This window comes from Ailuropoda melanoleuca, chromosome 7 (assembly GCF_002007445.2).
Source record: "Ailuropoda melanoleuca isolate Jingjing chromosome 7, ASM200744v2, whole genome shotgun sequence".
Lineage (NCBI taxonomy): Eukaryota > Metazoa > Chordata > Mammalia > Carnivora > Ursidae > Ailuropoda > Ailuropoda melanoleuca.
The window spans coordinates 53,170,828-53,172,951 of record NC_048224.1 but is presented as its reverse complement, the minus strand read 5'-3'; the positions used below and the strand labels follow the sequence as shown (position 1 = coordinate 53,172,951).

The 2,124-nt window shown below is 59.6% G+C and overlaps 1 protein-coding gene across 3 annotated transcripts in view; it reads left to right on the top strand.

Moving 5' to 3' along the window:
* Positions 1-548: 548 nt before the first annotated feature.
* The window catches only part of DPM2 (dolichyl-phosphate mannosyltransferase subunit 2, regulatory), a 3,206-nt gene continuing 1,630 nt past the window's right edge, over positions 549-2,124 (top strand). For 2 of the 3 annotated variants that reach the window (XR_002141917.2, XM_011219649.3), the window contains exons 1-3: positions 549-693; positions 988-1,077; positions 1,500-1,602. Coding sequence is in view for 2 of the 3 variants with exons in the window: in XM_011219649.3 (XP_011217951.1) it covers positions 691-693; positions 988-1,077; positions 1,500-1,602 (196 nt within the window). In the remaining variant the exon portion in view is untranslated. The remainder of the gene's footprint in view (positions 694-987; positions 1,078-1,499; positions 1,603-2,124) is intronic. The other variant, XM_034664593.1, reaches the window with a different exon arrangement.

The following is a 2,124-nucleotide window of genomic DNA, read 5'->3' as shown; positions in this document are numbered from 1 at the left end:
GGGCCCAAAAGGCAGATGGTGAGGAAAGGGAGGGTCACCCTGACCTCATCCCTGCAAGGAAGAGAGTACACCTAGGAAGGGTCGCCTAGGAAGCCAGGCGATAGTAAGGAGGCGCTCCCCCCACAGCCAGTGGGAAATCCGCCCATCCCTGGGGACCTGGGGCACCCCCTTCTTCTCCCACCCCAGGTGGGGCAACACTCTGCACCCCTCTCGACAGACAAGTTGGGGCCTCGGTACTAGGAAATAGGGCCCCCGGGTTCCGGTCTCGGCTTCACCACTGACTCGAATTGTGATCTGCAAGTCTTCGCCCCTCTCTGAGCGTCATTTTCCCCCATAGGAAACCTGGGACCTCTGACCCCCCATGGCATCCCGCTCTGGCTTTGGGATCCTGGGATATTTTAGAGATGGACTTTTGCTTCTGGGGCGAGTTCGGCAAGACTGACGGCAAGTCTGGGTCCCCCATTGGATTCCATTCCCTACGAGAGTCGGGGAACGGAGTGACCCACAACACCCTTGGAAACTACATTTCCCGGCATGCGAAGTGGGAGGTGGTGCCCTCCTGTCTAGGGACACGTAGCCCGGGCCCGCCTGAAGACTACGACTCCCGGCGTGCCCTGCGGCCCAGGGCCTGAAGGGCCCGGATCCGGATGTAGAGGTGGCTTGCGGCTCGGGTGAGGGAGCGCGGGGGAGATGGTGAGCTCCGGGCCGAGTGCTGGGGGCGGGACGGGGGGCGTCTGGGGGTGGGGTCTGCCCGAGAGCCGGGGCTTAGGCACTCGGAGCCCGGATTGCTGTCCCGCGGGCCCACTGTACGAATGAAAGCGCCGCGGCCCGGCACTCTCCGAGCCTAGAAAGTGATACCTGGTCAGGCCCGTGTGCGTCTGTTGAGTGAATGGGAAGCTAAGAGCGGAATCAGGCCGCGACGCCACCCGGCCAGTAGAGCCCCTGAATGGGGAGTTCTTTCGTCAGTTGAGCCTTCCTTTCCTCCAGGCCACGGGGACAGACCAGGTGGTGGGACTCGGCCTCGTCGCCGTTAGCCTGGTCATCTTCACCTACTACACCGCCTGGGTGATTCTCTTGGTATGTGTGCTTCCCCCGCCCTCGTCTCACCTTCACCCCTGGATCTTGAAGCTGACCCCTAGCAGCATTTAAGCAGCTGCTAGGTACCAGGCACCGTGCTGGGTGCTTTTCCTGCCTATCTCCTGAAATCTCCAGAACAGGGCTCTGAGTGCCTTAGGGCAAGTCCCACGTCTTTCGTTCATCCCCGGGTCCCCAGCACCACCTTAGAGCAGGCATCAGGCAAGTGTGCAGTGAACAACTATTCAGTAAGGGAATGAAGGAAACAAACCAGAACACCCCAGATACCATCATCTTAGACAAAGCAGGTGCTGTCCCAGTGCTTTGACTGGGGTTAGCCCCTGAGATGGAGGAAGGGCGGTGTTTGGCCTTGAGGGGCTGGGCAAGGCAAGGAGCACTCACCAGATCTCTGTCCTCGATACTAGCCGTTCATCGACAGCCAGCATGTCATCCACAAGTACTTCTTGCCCCGAGCCTATGCTGTCGCCATCCCGCTGGCCGCTGGCCTTCTGCTGCTCCTGTTTGTAGGTAAGTCATCACTCCCTCCACGCTGAGCAGCGTGTCTGGGAATTCCTTCAACCCTCTCCCATCCGTGAACATGCTTCCACACTTTACCACTTGCTATACACCTGCTTGAGGCCCCTGGCCCCCAACTTACCCCGCCCCCGGGGTTTTCCTGTTCATCCTTCCAGGCTGCCAGTCTGTAGCCCTTCTGGTCTTCCCCATGCCTCAGGCTCGTTGGTCCTAAATGGGATGGCCCTAATGGAGTGTCTCCCTTTTTCCTGCTCCCTCTGCCACCACCATCAACACTCTGCTCACACCTCAGTCACTTTTCACCTCGTCACCCACTGGCTCGTGATCCTGCCCCTGTCCGTCTCCCAGCGTTCATGTGCGGCTTCCTTGGGGGCAGGGACTGTATCTTCATCATAATTATTGTGTCCTCAGCTCCTGGCACAGGCTGTGGCACCGAGTTGGTACCCAGGAAAGTGGTTTGGATGAGTCACTTGGATGACTGGGGTGGTGGGGTGGGTGGTGGATGTGAGTAGGCGT